This window comes from Ornithodoros turicata, chromosome 9, assembly GCF_037126465.1.
Source record: "Ornithodoros turicata isolate Travis chromosome 9, ASM3712646v1, whole genome shotgun sequence".
NCBI lineage: Eukaryota > Metazoa > Arthropoda > Arachnida > Ixodida > Argasidae > Ornithodoros > Ornithodoros turicata.
Genome location: NC_088209.1, coordinates 26,435,899 through 26,454,446, shown reverse-complemented (window position 1 = coordinate 26,454,446; position 18,548 = coordinate 26,435,899). Strand labels below are relative to the sequence as shown.

The 18,548-nt window shown below is 44.9% G+C and overlaps 1 protein-coding gene across 1 annotated transcript in view; it reads left to right on the top strand.

Moving 5' to 3' along the window:
* The first annotated feature begins 10,008 nt into the window (after positions 1-10,008).
* LOC135368468 (uncharacterized) overlaps positions 10,009-18,548 on the top strand; it is a 239,247-nt gene continuing 230,707 nt past the window's right edge. Inside the window, exons 1-2 of the mRNA XM_064601766.1 lie at positions 10,009-10,125; positions 12,849-12,894. Coding sequence (XP_064457836.1) covers positions 10,060-10,125; positions 12,849-12,894 — 112 coding nt within the window. The 5' untranslated portion in view covers positions 10,009-10,059. The remainder of the gene's footprint in view (positions 10,126-12,848; positions 12,895-18,548) is intronic.

The following is an 18,548-nucleotide window of genomic DNA, read 5'->3' as shown; positions in this document are numbered from 1 at the left end:
CCGAAATTCAGCGATGGATATTTTAACGCACGTGCGTGTTCCAGGATTTTTTAAACGTAGAATGGCGTTCAACGAGGATAGTCTCTCAATCTGCTATCTCGCTTTCGCGCGAAGTTCCCTAATTAAAGAGTTAATTAATGAATTTCAGGTAATTAGTCAAATATAGTTACGTGCTGTCTTCCAGATGATGTCCGCTTGGCCGTACAACTCAACTGCAAAAACAACATCTACGCTGCTCTTATAGCTTTTTATTAAAAATTTTGTAAAGGCTAACAAAACCTCTATGTATCATACATATGTATATGAAAAACATATATCGCAAATTAACATCTTCATACACATTATTTTCGTTCATTCATTCATTCATGCAGATTCCAGATTCCTCAACATCCCTGCTGTTACAACTACTCTTCTCACTTGACGTTATTCGTCACGCCTTTGGCCGTTAACCAAAAACAGAGAGGACATGTAATCACATTAGAGATGGCTCCTTTCGTCTGCGAACACCAAAACGATGTTCGATAGCTCCCTCCTCCCACCCTTGTTCAGGTTCTCTGTCCACTCTGAAGCGAGATCCTTTAGAAACATCTCGGTGAAAAGTGAGCTCACTTCCACTCGACGTTAATGAGACGGGGCACTTCTGTTCCGACCCCTTTTGTTTCTCCTCACTCTTCCTGTATATGTATGTATATAGCTGGAAATCCGAGCCTCTCTTTTTTCCTTCGGCCCAGCGTCTGCTAAATCCGATTTGCAATGTTTGTTCACTTCCGCCCCCCACCCTTTTCCCTGTAATCTGGCTTCTCCTCATCGCAGCCATTTATTTTCCGCTCCATGACCTCTGTGCCGTACATCTACTTTGCCACGTGATTTCAACCTCGTTTTTTTATTCAATATCTTTATTTCTTGAGAGTTTGCTTATTCTTATTCTTTAGAGATTTTTTTCGTTGTTCGTTTGTTGTTGTGCGATCGACCTTTAATGGAGTGGGATTTATGAAATGCTGTAAAGCTTGGGATACGGGTTCACTTCAATAAAAATAGTCTTCTTTCCCATTTATCTGGGACAACTTGGGACAAAGTGCGGCAAGCCCTTTCATATGCAACCGTACCAGATAATTTTTACGTAAGCGAAATATGCTCTGTCTGATTGCCTTAAAGTAGCACAGAAGTCATTTTTAACACCCTGTTTTCTTCCTATAAAACTGTTTAGTAGGCCAGTATGATGCACCATGCGAAGTAATTCACACCACAGTCATAATTATCGCAGAAATTGAATTTAAAGTACGCCGCAAAAAGCGACCGTGCGCAACGGCGGTGGAGAGCAGTACGAGTCTGTGATCTGCCTGGAACCTCGCGCTGACGCTACAAGGATCACGCTCGCTGATTGGTTCAGAGAAATGTTGTCTGCTACTCCGCTGTCGTCTCATACGCTTTCAGATATATGTCGGCACAGTCCCCTTAGAAGTCGGCCCAGGACGCACATTCCTCCAGGGCGTCAGTCGTGACGTTGCCCACCTCTGTGAGGCCGACAACGGCGAGCCCTTTCATTATCACCACCACCACCACCACCGCCGCTGTCGTCTGCTACTCGGCTGTTCGGGGTTCTGAAAAAGCACTGCTCCTGGCTCGGTCATGATTCGGCCGCTCCTTCTATCCCCAATTCTTCGGAAGAACTGGCAAAACTGGTTTACGGCGGCAAAGGGACAAGGCGCTGACCCCCACAGACCGGCGAACCAGAACGAGTTCTTCTTGTAACGTCATCAGTGACATGGCATCATACCTTCTCCTCCTCGTTATACCCGGAGTGGCGAGTTAAGGGTGAAAGCGCGGAGCCATGTTTATGTGAGCTTTTTTTTTTTCTGGGAAACAAATTGCACACGTCAAAATCTTTAGCGCCATTCGGTAAAATGACACACACACTTTCATCAGACGTCTTAATTTGAATTTTTTTTTGATGGCCCTCTGTACTTTTTTAACGGTGTCTGAGTAAATTAATCGCGTTTGTGACACATTACTTGTGCAAACATCGTGACAGGCGGTTATTAGAGACAAACAGATTTGGGGGGTGGGGGATTGCTAGTATTGGACGAAAAGAGAACACAAAAAATATGAGATGGATATGACGATGTTAACTAAGTCGAAAGCCAGTATTTTTGATGCTATGAAAGCGGTGATTCGCTATGAAAGCGGTGGAACAACGACGTAGACATCGCACAAGATATGATTCGCTTATTTTAAAGCTGATTTGTTTATTTATTTCAAACGATATAGTTCATAATTGTTACTGCGTCTCAAGCACTTCGACACAAAGGAAGAATGAGGAACCACAGTCAACGAGACAGAATGAAGCAACAGTGAGTCAGCGACCATTTTGCAGACATTATGCAGGCTTTCCCGCATGCTGACACTCTCCGCTGTGAAGCACGCTTTACAGGGACAATATCACCAAAGCATTTTTTCTTTTTTTCGCACGGAGTGGGACCTTCTTAGATAGACTTTAGCGTGTTCGTGAAGGGTTGCATACAAGGACTGTATACAGTTAAAAGTACGTCAAACACAGCTCGTATGATCCGCTTGAAACACACTCTCGACGAAGGTGCAGAAATGCCTGTGGTATACAGGCATCACCTGTAAGCGCTGAACTTGGCTAAAAAAAAAAGTAATGCTTCGTTATAACAATCTGCCGAATTCAGGTTCGACCTTTCGAGGAAACAATAAAAATGAATTTTTCCACATTCAAACTAGTTTCGGAGGTTCGCAAATGCGTTTCGCGCAGTAGGTCGCTCTTTGAAGATAGCAGCCACCCCTGGGGCTGAAAGAGCGTTTTCAAAAGGCACACTTCGCACTGACAAATGGGTCAGCGACGTCGAAGAGGGCATTCGTAGAACTGCACTGGTTGCACGTGGCGTTCGATTATCAGTGTTGCACAGCATTCTCCAAGCGTAGTTCGTCGAACAAAGCAGTCTATCGACAGTCAATGGCACAAACTTGTAACGGTGTTCTGCCCGAGAAAAAGGGGGTAGCGTCTTCCGTGTAGGCGTTGCGATGCTGTCGTCCAGGGATGAAGGAGTTGCAGGGGTACACTCTTAAAATAAGGGTGTACTTTAACTCCTTTTTTTGACACATATATAACACCCTTTTGGAGAGTACAATTACGCTCAAAAGGGTGTCTCCTCAGTCCCTCAAGGGAGTAGCATAACACCTTTCTCAGTACTGGAGGGTAATATTACTCCCCGGCAGGGAGAAGGTGTTATGCTACTTGAGGGAGTGAAGAGACACCCTTTTGAGCGGAATTGTACTCTCCAAAAGGGTGTTATATATGTGACAAGGAAAGGAGTTAAAGTACACCCTCTTTTTTTTTAAGAGTGTAGAGCGGCTACAGGGTGTGAGGTAGAACCCGCTAACTGCCGTTGAGGGAACCCAAGAGAACGATTTCTTGATACGTCATCATGCTGCCTCGTGGTCTTTCAGAAACGACCAGTGGAAAAAGTACGTACAGCTTCCTTCGAATCCTATTGCGTGCGGGAAGATATGTAGCTTGTTCAGCTTGTGTTGCAGCATGGATTACTTGCTAGATTTTGGTAAAATAAGATGTCATTCTTACGAAGAATGCATAACATCAGCCTCTTACGTCTATTGTGTGAAAAATGTATTTTAGAAACCGTAGAACCAATGCGGAAACATCGTAAAAAATAGGGGTGGGCCAACCGAATCCTCGAATCCTAGGCAGAGATTCGAGACTCGCGAATTCGAATCCCAGTGCCCAAAATGGCGAATCGAATCTTTCGAATCCACCAACCACGTTTGTTTGTTTCTTTTTAAAATTCGCGCCTCCGGAGTCCGCCGAAAGCCTGATTGGCCGACGGGTGTTTTCTTGTTTGCTTGTTTGCATTTCTCTGGACTGAAGGAGTTCAGGCAGGAACTCTTACATTACAAGTTTAAAAGTAACATGGTTTTGCTTTTGATTGTTTCTTAGTTTTATGGACTCGAGAGTTTATGGATTTCCTGTAGTCGATGAACAACGTGTTAAATAAATTACATTTAAGAAGAAGTATATGGGTACGTTTTCTCGTGAAAGTGAACTATTATTTAGCTTTTTTTTTCATTAAACAAACATTATATTCTGCTTCAAAACACTTTTCACTAGAGGTGTTTTTCCCCTGGCTTTTTAAACTCTTTTTTTTTAAGAAAGGATTCGAACGATTCGAGATTCGTAAGATTCGTGGATTCGAATTCGGATAATTCTGGATTCGTCCCACATCTAGTAAAAAAATAACGTAGATTTTACGAATATTATCTAGACATACGCTCCCAAAATACCTGCGTCAATTTGCACAAGAACGTACTCAACACAAACACGGCTCCACTCTCTCCTAAACCAATACGATCAACAGCTACATCGCACGTACAACAAAACGCAAAATTCCACCAGCCGGCAGGGCAGCGCACTGTTCAATATCGGCGCCCGTGCATCGCAGCTATCTTCCAGTAGCAGACCCATTTCAAAGTGGCAAACAAGCTCCGGCAGCGTCGGAATCGCATTGGATGCTGTAATGGTTCCCGTCCCTGAGGAGTGGCGCGTTCAAGTGAACAGCGGTCGACCGCCTAATTGAAAGGCGTCCATATACTTTCTCACGAGGGCAGAGGACCCTTTAGGAAGGAGGGTTTCATGACTCATCCCTTGCAGGGAGGTTGGGAGCCGCGATCTTGAAACGGAAATGAGATTGACAGGGATTGCGTTTCCTTGGCGGGCTATTGAAACGCGCGCCTCGTTGTCATATACATAGCGGTGGCTCATTTGCTTAAAATTGGATTACCTTCCGATGCGTTGTGCGGGATGCCGATCTTGCTCGAGGGGATCGCGGGGGGGGGGGGGGGGGGGGGGGGGAGGCTGGTTTTGTCGCCGCTTTGTAAAGCGTACGCTCGTACGTCCTTGTTTGTGTGTCTTTGTCCGCACGGCGAGGGAGGGAATGCGCTGTGGAAAGGGCTTGCGTAAAACGAAGGAAACGTAAATTTGGTGCGACGTAATGGTGCGACGGTTCGCTGTCGGTTCGAATTATGAAACTTGAGTTGCTGAGTTTAGAATTATACTGGTGCAGAAAGGTGCAGCGTGTAGATCACACTCTGATGGCGGCTAGAAGGCAGTACAGCATATTTTTCGGCAGAAGAAAAGACGACAACTTTATTTGATGATGATGATGACGATGATGATTGGAAAGTTTCACCGCCAGGGGTGGGGTGACCAAAAAGGTCAGAAGAGCGTTGGTGGGCTGGATTCGGCGATGGACCAAGCATTTTTGACAAGGAGAGAGAGAGAGAGAGACGGGGAGAGAGTCCAGTTGATTGAGATACCGGAAAGTATAGTTCGGGAAGGTTGGTAGTGTGTAAAATGAAGGAGGATGTGCCCTAGATCTTCTAGATCACCGCAGGGACTGCATCTTGTCTCAAGCGGTAATGCCACTGAGCGGTAAAAGCCGCGTTGAGTCGCATCCCATGAATTAATGCAGCGTCTTGATGAGAGAGCTTGGTTCGACAAAAATTTTGTGCATTTCAGCTGATCGCCATCACAGGCAGGTGGTGGAGTCTTATCAGATAGATAAGTTAGGCAACGAGTATGTCGGCACACCTACTGCGATGCTTTCGCACAAACAAAAAATGTTTATCTACAAAATGTAGTAGGTTTGGTTGATAGGATGTGTTATCTTCGGGGTGTTGGGGGGCGCTGTTAATGCGGACTTTCCTTTTTCTGCCGATTTGTAATAAAGGGTTGATAGTTCCACGTTGACCGTCTTTTGTTCGCCTTTGTTTTTGCCTCACCGTCGCTACTTTGCTTCAGTCTTGGCGAGAGGTTTTTCGTGGCACGCGGAATGCGAGCATTGGATCAACTCTTCTAAGCATGGATGGGGGGGGGGGGGGTGTCATTTGTCTATTGGTGGGAAGTCAGGGGTTTGACTAGACGTCGAAGAATGGAACGACAGTCTCCTCTGTGCAGTCGCGTACGTCTCCGATATGAGAGAGCTGCTTCTGTGGCGTTGTCAACCTGTTCATTCCCCCACGACATCATAACGGGCTAGAACCCACTGGAGAATCGGACTATGCCCTGCTTCGTACACAAGCTGGTAAGCCATTGACACATCCGTCACTAGGGGCAGAAGAAAAAATTCATGTATATGAACAAAATGCCTTCGATAGACTTGTAGCACTTCGATAGATTGTACCAGTAGAAAGGTCAAAGATTTCTCCATGTGGAAACGCTGAGCTTTTTATTTTCTTTTGTTTTCTTTTCAAGTTGCATACAATTCAGTTTTGTCGGCAGTCAGCTGTCGCGTCTTCGAGCGGGACATGGACGCCAGTTACACGTGAGAAGGTTGCCCTCTAATTTGCAAGAGAAGTACAATGGGCATTAAAAATGAAAGACCGTATATGTGTTGCTGCGCAACGTACCACGTCTATGCCAATGGAATGCTGCCGCTGATGACGTCAGTAGAAAATCACTCTCGAGGAGAAGCACTACACATTAAGAAGGACTGTCCCGAAACGAAATCACTACCCTCTCTTGCGTATGGAAGGGTTTCTAAACTGTGACGCCTACAGCGAAATATGAAGTCGACAGGCAAGCTTCGTATATTTTACGTGATGTTAGTTCTACAACAGACGCGGTGTGCTCCTGTCTAAAACATCGCACTTGAAGTTCTAAAAAAACAAAAAGAAAACAATATTTTTCTTCCTTATACCGTTCCTATGCTTACAAGTCACACTTCTGTAGTATATGGAAGAAGTGACTCGCTTAGCTTCTCCCTGACACCTGCGCCACGGAGCGGCATCGCGGGTACGCGCGCGCGTAATGCGTGACTCCTGCCGCATCTCTGATGCCGCGAAAGAATCCGCACGAAAGGAGCGGCTGAACCAGAGCGGCTCTATCCGAGCGCGAGGAGGATTTTCCTTGTAACAGATGCCGTTTTCATCTCTCAGGCATGCCCGGTATCTGCCTCAAACTTAGATTTATATTTTCTCACGTAAGCATATCAGGAAATAAAGAGAGAGAAAAAAAGCGGACAAATATCGTCACAGGAAGGGACCTTGCTGATGGTGCTGAAAAGGAAAAAAAGAAAAAAAAAAAGAAAAGGAAAGTGCATGTTCATGCGTGGGGTGGGAGTGGGGGGGGGGGGGGAGAAGAAGAAGAAGAAGGCGTTACGGAGTAGAACGTAATATCGAAGTTGAAAGAAACGAAAGGAGGAGTTGAATTCAAAGTGAAAAGTGTGTGATAGAGTATGCCGAAAGTATTGAGACTGCGTGAACCCATTTCGAAGAATTTGGTGCACATATATAGCTCCAGAGTTTGGCATGCGGTATTGTCTCTTCGAGATATTGGAGCTTAAATGAATGTGGGAGTAAGGACTGCACCTCTGCTACGAATGTGCATACCCTGTATAGACTCGTTGCTCTTTAATACAGGATGACTCCGTTGTTAGATACACACGAGCTTAGACTATGCAACCTCTAATTATCATGAAGCCTCGTAGCGCTTAGAGCGTTGCATACCTTGTCAAAATACGTCTGCGTACATACAAACATGTTACGGCACATGCTTAATCTATGCCGAGGAACGTTGCACCACATCAAGAGCCTGGAAAAGTGTGGTAACTGTATCACGAGATGATGCAATTCCAACACGGGTATGATATATGGGTTGACTAGACTAGTTCGGCATAGCGGTATGCATATATATGCTAATGCTGTGCTCCGCTACTTGTCCATTGTCTAGGCATGTTACCACAGATATGTTTTTTCTCACACCCGCTCGAGTCACTCGTTCGAAAAAAATAAAAAAGTTATTCTCCAAACAGACAGTGATTTTATGCACAGTTCGTCCGACTTTACTCCATATATGCTGTTTCCGCGTCCAGAATTTTTCCACAAGAACTGAGGAACGCAAAATACAAAGACAACTTTTAGGACGGATTTAAAAAGAAGAAAGAAAAGAAACCGCTACACTTGTTCAAATGGTTCGCTGCAAGTATTAGTTACATTGCATGCATTGTCTACCATTGTGAATAGCGGAGAGCTTTTTGACAAAACGACACAATACGGGCGAGCTCTGTTTTGTGGGTGCCCTTACACATTGTAACGCGACCGACTCGTGGCCTTTCTTCCCGGCGATATCTCGCATCGTGGATCGTCACAATGTATACGTTTCTTGTTTCAAGTGACCGGATCCTATTTTTCCTTGCATGCTCCATTAAAAAACAAGAAAAAGAAGCGACATTACAACGCCCGCTATTTCTTCAAGAACGGAAGAAACCAGTTAGAGGACGGTATTTGTTTTTAATGCTTGAGTGCGTTGACCGCACTGCACACGTCTCATTCTTGGATTGGATTGGATTGTATGCGAAGAAAAATATGGGGACGTTAGTCCCGACCCAGTCACGACTGACTGATTCTTTTGCATTGTTTTTTCAGCATGTGCTATGTCTTCCATTATACCTCTAGCTTTTGGTACTGGTGCCAGAGACGGTTTGTCATATCGTTTTGTGGGGTTCAGTATTTTGCCGCAAAAATTGTGAATTGTAAGAAAAAGGGAGGCGGTTGGTATTCGGAGCGTTCAAGAGAATATCCCGATACGCCCATAGGAAGCGCTGTCCCTGTGCCCCTAAGTAATTGATTTGTATTCTACTTAGAATCTTTGAGTGGAGCTCGCGTGCGCTGTATCTTTACCCCTGTATCCTTAACGCCTAAAAATGCCCAGGGTACAACTACGTGTGAAGGAGACCAGCGACGTGACTACAGCATCCGTTCAATGGTGTCGAAGCCTGAGAGGAGGTGGGCTCGAATCCTACAACCGCGTTGACTCTCTGAGGTCTTCTCCGGTTCTTCGAAGTAGGTGTGTACACAGTTCCTTTTGAAGTTAGCACAGGACAGATACTAACCCAGTAGGCAAAATACATCCTTGTTATATCGGCAGGATGTCATGGCCAGGATGTATGTACACCCCAGGGACTAACCCACGGGTCACATGGACATCCACAGGAGATCCATGAGACCAGGATTTCTGCACTAAATTAACGTTCTAGAAATGTCACTGTGAGACATAAGGAAGAACATGCCCCCTACCGTCTCCCTTCCGTCCTGCTCTCCTCTATCAATGTGTCCACGCCTGTACAGCGCTTATAGTCACAGTTGCTTCGTTGTGTCAACACCAACAAAAATAATATAGGCAGAAGGCAACGGCGAAGCAGCAATGCATCTTTGTTGTGTGCTCCTGCATGGAAGTTGTCTTTGTCGGTACATCTTTTTTTTTTTTTTTTTTTTTGGTTAGAGGGCGCTGTACATCCTCGCTGGCCATTAGTACCGCTTCAGCTATGGAGATAACACTGACAAAACCGCACGCCTAAAAGGCTTAACTGGCACCATTTTTCCCGGCACAATCTCCACGTTAGCGCACTCTCTTAACTACACATCACCCAATCCCACGCCGTCTATTAACCCCTCTTCCCTAACCTTTTTTCCCCACAAGCGTCCATCAACGAGGATCAGACTTGCATTACACCTACGGCGAACAGCTGCCCCGAACACCCCGTCATCAATCACCAGAGAAAAATAACTTTTTCCTCCCCCGTTCCGCGCATTTTAGCTGAAAGCTCGAGACGGCCAGCAACTATGTGCTGCAGAAGAAGATGCGCGTTTCTGGTCCATTTCCCGTCTCTTTTTCGGGATTCCCACCAACCCCCCAATTTGATCAACAACTCCCGCCGTCTCCGCGTCACGGCAGCACTGCTGCTGTAGTCACGTGATGTGTTAGAAAGAATGAGAGAGATGATTTTGGGTGAGGGAGAGGAGGGATTGGCGGAGCGCGCAAACTTTCGATTCTGTCACTGTCCCGTTGTCTGGTGTCGACTTGGTTAGGAAGTTCCAAGCGGCGGTGAAGTTTCTGTCGTCTGCTGTTGGAGAGTGCTTCTGATTGGTGGTGTTGCGTCGGAGGGCACGGTGCGAATAGTGGTGCTGCGCTATTTTCGGCAGGTGGAATGTGACGAGTTTTGAGGATTGGATGCGGAAGTGACGTGCATGGAGATGGATGAGGAGTCGAGGATCATTTTGGAAGGAGAAGTTAAGCACAGGGATTTGAAAAAGGTTGGAACTGCCTTATGATTGTCTTGTGGCGGGTTGTTCTTGGTGAATATTTAAACGCAAGTATTGTAATCCTTTGGCATTTTTGAGAACTACCTTCGTATTCGTGCCGCTGTGGAGTTAAATGTTCATGTCATTTACGTTTCCTTTCTTCTGGCTCAGTTAGTTTGTATTGATCAAACATTTAAGCATCGAACTTAAGCGTACCGATACCGGATGCATACCGGTACCGGATGCATAGAACCTGGAAGCGTAGCTATGCTCTTTTGACTTACTGCAAAAGCGTTGCTGTCGAAGCTACCGGGTTTCCTGCATCCTGCCCATCCTGCCTCGGTGGCTCAGTTGATATAGCGTGTTCGCCTACTGATCTCAAGGTTGCCGGTTCGAACCCAGCCGGGAACGCCAGCCACTTGGTGGCAGGGTACAAGCATGCTTTGACAGCTTCGGCGAAGTCTTCAGCGAGGTACGTTAAATACGGTGTGCCGTGTGTTGAGGTTTCAGCGCACGTTAAAGAACCCCCGGCGGGCAAAATTAATCCACAGACCGACCTCTGTGGCGTCGCTCGTGGTCGCAGTTATCTCGCGGCGTAAAGCCACGCATTATTACGATTCTTGCGTAAAAAAAAAAAAAGAAAAAAAGAGCGGCAGTGTTTTCATATTGTTTTCATTGTTCTCCAAACTATTACAATCCATGCTGCAGGTACTCAGCAGCGTTGCCTCATATGCTAATAATAATAATAATAATAATTGGGGATTTACGTCGCCAGACAACTGAGATTATGAGCGACGCCACAGCGGTCGGTCTGTGGATTGCTTTTGCTACCCTGAGGGTTCTTTAACGTGCGATGAAAGCTCACCACACGGCACCCTGTATTTAACGTCCCTCGTGGAAGACGGCGTGTCTAAGCAAATTGTACCCTGCCACCAAGTTGCTGGCGTCCTTCGCCGGTTTCGAACCTGCGATCTCGGGGTTGCTTTATATGCGCTACAGTAATGTAGTACTCCAAAATGCAATAATATAATAAACGTAATAAATAATAAAAATGCAAGAAAAAAAAAACGTGCTCTGAAGTTGAACGCACGTATGTCGAGCCCGCCGTCATCTAGGCTCGCAACTGCGCGTAATATGACACGAAACTCATCCCGAGTGATCACTTCGTACTACACGCCCGCCTTAACGGCACGCGGTCGCGGAGTCGCCTCTAGGATTTACGAGCGCAGCCTGCACTCTCTTCTGTAACCCACCTTATGTGGAACTGATTTGTCGCGAGACAGCTGAATCGCTAAACGTCCTGCAGTGCAGGGCGATAATCGGAATGTTAGAGATTCTTCCCACGTTTTCTCGCGGACGGATGGATGCACACTTAACGCTGACTGCTCGCGGCGACCGCTAGGGATTGAAGGAGTAATGAAGGAGAAAATTTGGAACGCGAACAGATAAGGTGAAAGCGATAAGGTAACGACTGAGTGAAATTACTGTTGCATGATTTGGCGAGACTATGAAAATATGAAGCCGGGTAAGTTATACTGCGTAAGTTACACCCTTCGGGTGTAAATACCTTGTCGTATGGACAGACTCGTTTGTTGTGTAAGTTTCACTGCATACAGAGCCTTCTGTAAAGCACCATTCTTCTAAATGGTGTATTCTACAAGAATCACCATTTCGATGGGTTTTATTCACCATTATTTTTATATATTATATATAATATTGTATTATATATTATATTCAACATTCGAATCGAACCATTCACCATTTCGAAGGGTATTACACGGAGAACACCACTGTTTGAGATGGGCGTTTTGCAAAGACACCTTTTTCAACATTGCATGCTTTTATACGTTTCAGCTGAGCATGCAAAATAAAAATGAATGTTTAGTTACAGAAACACCCATTTTGCACGCTAATAGGTGTAGACAACAAATAACTGTGTGTGCACGCTGAACACTTCCCTGCAGTTCTTCTGTGTTGTGATTTTTATTGGGTGCGGGATTCGCATAACCGTTAGATATGAAAGTTGTAAACTTACTGATAGCGGAAGGGAAAGGGCAAAATAATGTTGAATTGTAACCCACCATGAATGACGTGCAACATTCTTTGCTCAATGACGTCACTAGCCTACCAACGGGGGGAAAAGTTTTCATTCAGAACTTCTCGCACAATGAAATTTCCCAATAAGCTGCTACTAGAGACAAAATAGCATACACACAGGCTAAACCTGCTGGTAGAGGTCACCACAGCAAATACTCTAGAGTCCTTCCTAGTTCGGTTGGGCGAATAATACCTTTGGTCGATTTGCGCTAATTTCATTTCTTGTTTCCGCGCATTCAAATGCAGGTGTATGTCTTTGTGATACCATCCGCTTCAGTGTGTTTCAAATCAATAAACACATTAAGTCATCCTCCATTCGCTCGCAACAACTAGTAAAATACTAAAAGTTCGAAGTCTCACACGCCAGTCTCCCTATCAGCATTTTATTTTGCGTCAACATCGTTATTTAAAAGCTCAGGCTTAACAGAAAAAAAAAAAAGAGAAGAGAAAAGAAGAATATGTTGGCGCTACTTTAAATACCTGCTCTAACACTTATCTGAACTGACATTCGTACTTTGGTACAGTGAGCAGTTTTTCCTCTTTTATATTCTTCTGTTTTTGCCTTTTATCCATACCCATCTTGATTAAAAGTGAACAGCCGTGCCGCAATTTGAGCCCCCTTCCTTGGCTTTTTCCAGTGGCGGACGAGATGGGCCGTGCTGGCGAAGCCTTCACCCGTAGCAGGTAAGTGTCTTTCTATGCCTATATTCCTGCACCAGCGCATTGCAGCAACGGAAGACATTCGAACAGCAGAATTGTATGTCGCTACTCGAATCCAAGATGAACAACTACTGCGTGAATGACCCTGGGATGGCAGCTGCCAGCAAGGGCCAATTTCAATGCGAAACGATGACTAATACAATCACCATTTCCTCTTTTCTTTCTATTAAACATATACCCCCCACCATCACCCCATGCCATGGTCACGATTTCTGTGTTGTTGTTGCTACCCGCATAAAGATGGGCGTCAGTTGCTCATAATAGAGAGATATTTAGTACAGCGTACACAATCCGCTTTGCGTACGCAATTACATAGCGGATGCAGACTGCGGATTCGGCGAATATGGCTCCGCGCAGAAGCACCAACGCTCTTACGTACGCAAAGGCGGTAGCACCCCCACCTAACTCGTACGATGCACGAAAACTCATTCTTTGTGATTAGAGAGTTTTAGCAGACCGTTGATAAGGTGGCTTGCGTCGAACCGTATCAACCGGAACCAATCAGTGGATAAGATTCTGAGTCATGCACGACTGCGATTGGTTCCGATAGGCACGATAACCTTATCCACGGTATACTAAAACTCACTATTTTTAGTGCATCGTACGCTACCGCCTACGTGGTGGTTCTACGCAATGCGCGGAGCTCTCGTTTTTCGTTCTACGCATGCGCAAAGCTCTGTGTACGTACTGCGCGTGCGCAGAACCACCAACGCTATCCCTTGCGTACGTAAAGGAGATAGCGTATACGATATACTTACTCACTAAACTCTCTGCTATCTAATACGTCGCCGTATACGCATTGACAAGCATTCTGCGCATACCGGCGAATGCGATCTCTTCGCTTGTTATCACCGTGAAACTCTTAAACTCTTTCTCAAGCGCTATTTACACTTTGTCGCCTCTTTCGCCGTTTGAAGTTTTACACTTATTACTCGGAGAACAAGGAGCAGTCAAAACAGGGACAAAGACACAAGAAGACACACAAACAGAGGTCCCAGTTACACGTGTTACTTCTTTCTTTCAAGTTAAACTGCGGGGTTGGTAAATTAATAATAATTCGGAACTTTATGTCGCGAGACAACTGTGATCTGGTTGGTAAATGCACGAACAAACGTGTAAATATACAAACTGGCAGTTTGCTGTACGTTAAGCGTAGATCGATCGCAGTAATTAAAGGGCTGTTGTCGACATAACAAGAGAGGCACGTTAATAGCCAATAAAAGCGTGCGAGTTGATCAGGCGGTTGCTCACACGCTAAACGATGTCATGTACACAGCAAAAAGCAGCCGAGCTCCGCGCTTTTAGTTCTCACCGGTAGCCGGCCCTCGTGATGAGGGCTACAATCCCCATTTTTTTTTCTTTCAATCATCATCATCATCAGTTCTGTCCGTCACAAGTATGCGCACGAGTGCAATTTATTTTATAGATATCCGATACATAGCTGGAAATATCCTGTAACATGTTTGGAAGATTGTGTAGGGATGCAGATTATCACGATCGATATACACTGAAGATATTCTCCAATTACGAAGGTCGATTTGGGCTACCCGTCACTTACTGTTTCTGATTATTTTAATCTTATATTATATTAACAGTTTTGGATTATAATAGTTAGAGTAGTCGAAACACACAGTGTTCTCGAACAGATATGCAAGCAAACGAGCCGAAGCGACCTCCATCTAAGTGACAAACACAACACATAGAGCGCCCAAGAGCTTAAGGAACAAAATTACAGGAGGGTCCTGGTTCAATCCCTGGCGCTGGCACTCATTGTTTTTTTCGTGAATTGCTTATTGACTTTGTTCTCGAACACTGCATGCTCTATTTCTCTGCTATGAAATGACCAGCGCAAACTGGCTGATACATATGTTTTTAAAATTGTGTTTTCTAAATTGCTGAAAAAGTTATGGCACTCGTCCGGCGCATAAAGTACAACCTGCACTTCGTAGTACTCTTCCGAAGTACTTGGCCTATAACACTGAGACCGAAGTACTGCCTCAAAATAGTTAGGAAAGTCCAAGGGGAGAGAGTGTTTCGTATACGTATACTTCGGCTAGCTCTGCGCATGAACGAACATTACCCCATTCACCCTTCATCCAAAATTTCCATCTCACGTCATAAACGAAGAAAAAAGAAAAATAGCCCTAGTTCCATACTTAGCCTCCTTTCGTATTCAGCGCGTCCCGTTTTTCTATATTTTTTAAACCCATACGAGCCTAATTTTTCAGCTCATGTCCAGGTAATTTGGCGGGATACAGGCAGCGACCTCGTACGTACGCGGCTGGGCGTTTACCCGCACAGAACTATTCCCCCCCCCCCCAAATAGAGATATGGATCGATCTGCATATTGGATGATGCAGCGTACGTACACACAAAGGTGGGGGCTGCCCTCACCTGAGTGGACGAACTCACGTGAGACATGGCTGAGTCACGGGACGAAGCGCGCCAGGGCGACGCCAGTGTCGGGACCCCCACCGAATGGTCGGAGTTGTTCACGTGCGTGTACGACGACGCTTACGCCCAAGTTTGTTTTTTACGAAAAAGGGGGACTCTGTGTGGGTGGGGACCTGGTGTATATAGTATGTGTGTATCGTAGAAAGGAAAAATAAAAAAAAGAAAGAAGAGGAGAGTTGGGATATGGTGTGCGCTGTTTTGATGTAATGGCGCCTGACTAAGTGGAGCATATGACTTACTCCGAGGGAATGAGTGGGGATAAATGTTTTATGTTTGGGGAGTTTCTGCCTAGTGGGAAGTGGTCACGTGATCGGGGGTTTTGTGGACGAGATCGTGATTGAGAATGAGCGAATGTGTCAATCGACTTTGCTTTGTGAGCGTTATTTTTTTTTACCTCCAGTTTGTTGTGGCCTGGGACAAAAATTAAGGGCAGCTAAGTTCGTAATGTATAGTAGGCAGCATATCCGTGAATTTTGGGTTAAGGAGATGAAGAAGCAGACGCACAGGGGAGGACAAAACTCACTCTTGTCTTCTCAGTCTTGTTCGGTGTTTGTAGGTTTCTTCGTTCATCCCCTTGTCTTCACCCGGAACTTAAGGATATGCTGCCTAAGTCACGTCATTATTACATAAGCTCGCTCGCATGCTCGAAATTCCTTCTCAAGTCTATACAAACGTTACGATCTTGAACACGTTACTTCTACGTGTAGCGGTGTTCCTTTTGGATTTTTAACTTTTTAAACGTTCCTTGACTAACGATGTCGTAGATTTGTGGCGGACTTCTCAAAAGCACACAACAATCATGAAAAAGAAGCTTTATTTAAATATGCTGCATGGCTAGGTAGTCGAAATATGGGAGTTTCGTTTAGCACGCATGACAGTCGTTGTTACGTACCATTAGCATGAAATCTCAATGGTCTGTCACTGTGTGTCGCCGAAAATGCGTTATTACCGGGAAAAGCGATTTCAGTCCGTTTTTTTTTCTACCTGTACGGATGTAAGAAATAACGTCACGGAGATTGTTTTTCACCTCCTGTATCCGTGATCCGTCACAAACATTTGATACGAATAATAATGAAAAACGTACACCAATTGTAAAAAATAAAACTTTTTTACAAAATATAGAAAAGATATGACGCGTTAGCACAGCGTACACTACAGTGAAGCTCAGAGGATGAAACCTGAAGCAAACTTCGTTTCATCTTCCACGTCCGACACAAAGTCAGCCTTCTCTCCCTCTCTCTTTCATCAAGAAAATCACAGTAGCGCCCGCGCGAACAGTGAGAAACAGCGAGCGAGCGTAATCTGCGACTGATTTTTGTCTCGCTCTCGCGTCGCTCCGGTGCACCCGTATCCGAGCCGTGTAAGTGCGACGAGCACGCGAACTTCCCCGCCACACGAGCACAACAGCTGTGTTGCGCAGAGCGCATCCTCATAACTAAAACGAAATCCTTAATTCTCTCGTATGGTGCCGTTCTGCTTGGGTGGCGTGCTTGCTCACATTTTCTCTCTCTTCTGGGAATGCTGGGAGCTGTTATGAATGGTGGTTTAACAGCACACACGGTGGAAGGAAAAAAAAAAGGAAGATAGAAAGAAGCTGCATGTGAGAGAGTATGCAAATAAACTGCAGGGCGTTTAGGTTGAGTTTAAGAAGTCTGGGAAGACGTATTTCTCACTTTCTTTTTATTTTTATTTTTATTTTTTTACTGGGCGAAATGGTGAAGGTGAAAGCGTGGCGGGAAGAGGTGTGATAAGGGGGTGGAATATAGGGATAGAATATTTAGGTCGTTTTGTCTGCCGAAGGTTGTCAGGGAGTAGTTCTCTGTAATCGACGGTGTGTAGTGTGTGAAACACACGATGTCCTTTGAAGAGACATGGGATATGTGTACTAACATCGAGTAGGGAACCCACCTATGGTGGTAGGGACATATGATACGGCCATTTGTCCAAATGGATGACTCAGTAGCCTGTGAGTTGCTGAGAGCATTCTTATTTGATAAGTTTTAAGCCCTGCGCTGTTCGATATGGTATTTTTGCACGCGGTAACGTGTAATGGGGGGGGGGCGATATGTTTATTAGACGAAAAGGAAAAAAAAAAGGGGAAAGGTCAGCCAAACGGGACGTCGGCTTGCTATTCCAGAAATAAGAAATAATAATAAATAAATAAAAAGAAAAGATAAGAATTAAAGAAAGAAAGAAATAGGAAGGAATAAGAAATAAATAAATAAATAAATAAAATTAAGAAATAAAGAAAAAGAAAAAGAAGTAGGAAAAAATGAAAAACTACCTGATGATGAAAGAAGGATGAGGTAGATTAAAGACAAAGATGACAAAAAAAAGATGACTAACAAACGGTGAAAGAATGATGAGATGAATCACAGAAGATGACTTTAAAAAGAAAGCATGAGGTTAATGCGTTGAAGGTGAGAGTGGGGCACAGAAGAAGAATGAGATTTCACGACTGAGTTCACAGGCGGGGGCGTGCGTTCACGTGTAAGGGGTGAGACGTAAACGATATTTAAAGGAAATGGATATACAAAACTGTATAGTCGGTCTTTGACCCAGCCTCTACACATTACGAGGAACTGCAACATTAGCTGACATTTGATGATAATGATTCGATTTTCTGCGTCTGGTACCCTCCAAAGGAGTCCTTTATACTTTAGAATAACCAGTTCAAGTTATGGCTGGAAGCTTCAAAGCGGTTGTGGCACTTCGCGTAAAATTTATCCCGTAAATACAAAAGATGGTTATTTACATAGATGTGAGCATGTATTCCAAGTGACACGTCTAATGACGGACGTGTTAATGTTACCGGCATGTGTAAGCAGCATGACATAGGCTAGTTCTCCAGTGGGTTCCAGCCCATTGTGGTGTCGTGTGGAATGAACAGGCTGGCAGCAGCCGCAGAAGCAGCTCTCTTATCTCGGAGACGGACGAGTATTGCACTGCTGGTATTGCAGTATTGCACTTCCATTATTGGAGCTACATTCAGAGCGAGTTCTCTGGACGAAAAAGTCTTGCACAACGGCAGGAGCGCACGCCCGTGAAAGCGTAGACCTCTCTTTAGTGGTTGGAGTGAGCCTGCTTCTTGCAGCATAGTTTCTCGAAACGAGGCCGGTGTTTGACACCGCAACCCTCAGTCCAGGTTCGATCTTAAGCTATGA